At 35.1% G+C, this 746-nt stretch overlaps 1 protein-coding gene across 2 annotated transcripts in view; it reads right to left on the bottom strand.

The window, feature by feature from the left end:
* The window catches only part of LOC119593699 (1,4-alpha-glucan-branching enzyme-like), a gene marked incomplete in the record, with an annotated part of 15,237 nt that overhangs the window by 6,455 nt on the left and 8,036 nt on the right, over positions 1-746 (bottom strand). For both annotated transcript variants that reach the window (XM_037942657.1, XM_037942658.1), the window contains 1 exon segment: positions 72-200. In XM_037942657.1, the coding sequence (XP_037798585.1) occupies positions 72-200 (129 nt within the window).

Raw genomic sequence — 746 nt, forward strand, 5'->3', positions numbered from 1 at the left:
TCCCTCTCCAATTCTTCCTCTCACATCCAAATTCTTGTACCCATATTTCAATCTCCTCTCTCTTAACATACCTCTTCTGGTGGAGGGTTCCAGAAGTGATGCTGATACGCAATCCCTTCTGACTTGGGTGGCTGCACCACGTATGAAGCCCAAGGACATAGTCGGTCCACCATAGTGTCTTTAGGGGTCAGGAGTCCCACCTGGTGATGAGAGGGTGCAATGCCCACAGTGATGAATAAAGCCTTTAAAAGAAAATTTAACTAAATGAACCTAGAACTATTATTAAACTATGATTTTTTTATAATATTGGTTTTTATCTCTATTCTCAATACTATCTTCAAACAGTGATTAAACAACCATCAAATAAGCCTCTCTGCAAATCTTTAATAAGAAGACATTTCAGTAGTCTATCCATATTCTAAAACCGAGATGAACATTTCATGAGTTATATTTTAAGTAAGTTTTCATGACACTTCCAAACTTCATATCACATATCATTTTTACTTTGCTCCTGTCTGATTCAAATAATGATAAAGCAAAAATGGATTGCACATAGTTATATATTTATAATTCTCTACACAGAATGAAATATCCCTATCCTATATAAGACTGTAAATTATTACATTCCTAAGCTAGGAAAGTTTCTGTACCCAGGTTAATTTTGGCACTTATATGCAAATGTAATGACCCTGAAACCAAGAAACTAACTGCACTATATAGTATGATGATGTTAGTAGCTCAGTGAA

This window comes from Penaeus monodon, chromosome 32 (assembly GCF_015228065.2).
Source record: "Penaeus monodon isolate SGIC_2016 chromosome 32, NSTDA_Pmon_1, whole genome shotgun sequence".
In the NCBI taxonomy this organism is placed as follows: Eukaryota; Metazoa; Arthropoda; class Malacostraca; order Decapoda; family Penaeidae; genus Penaeus; species Penaeus monodon.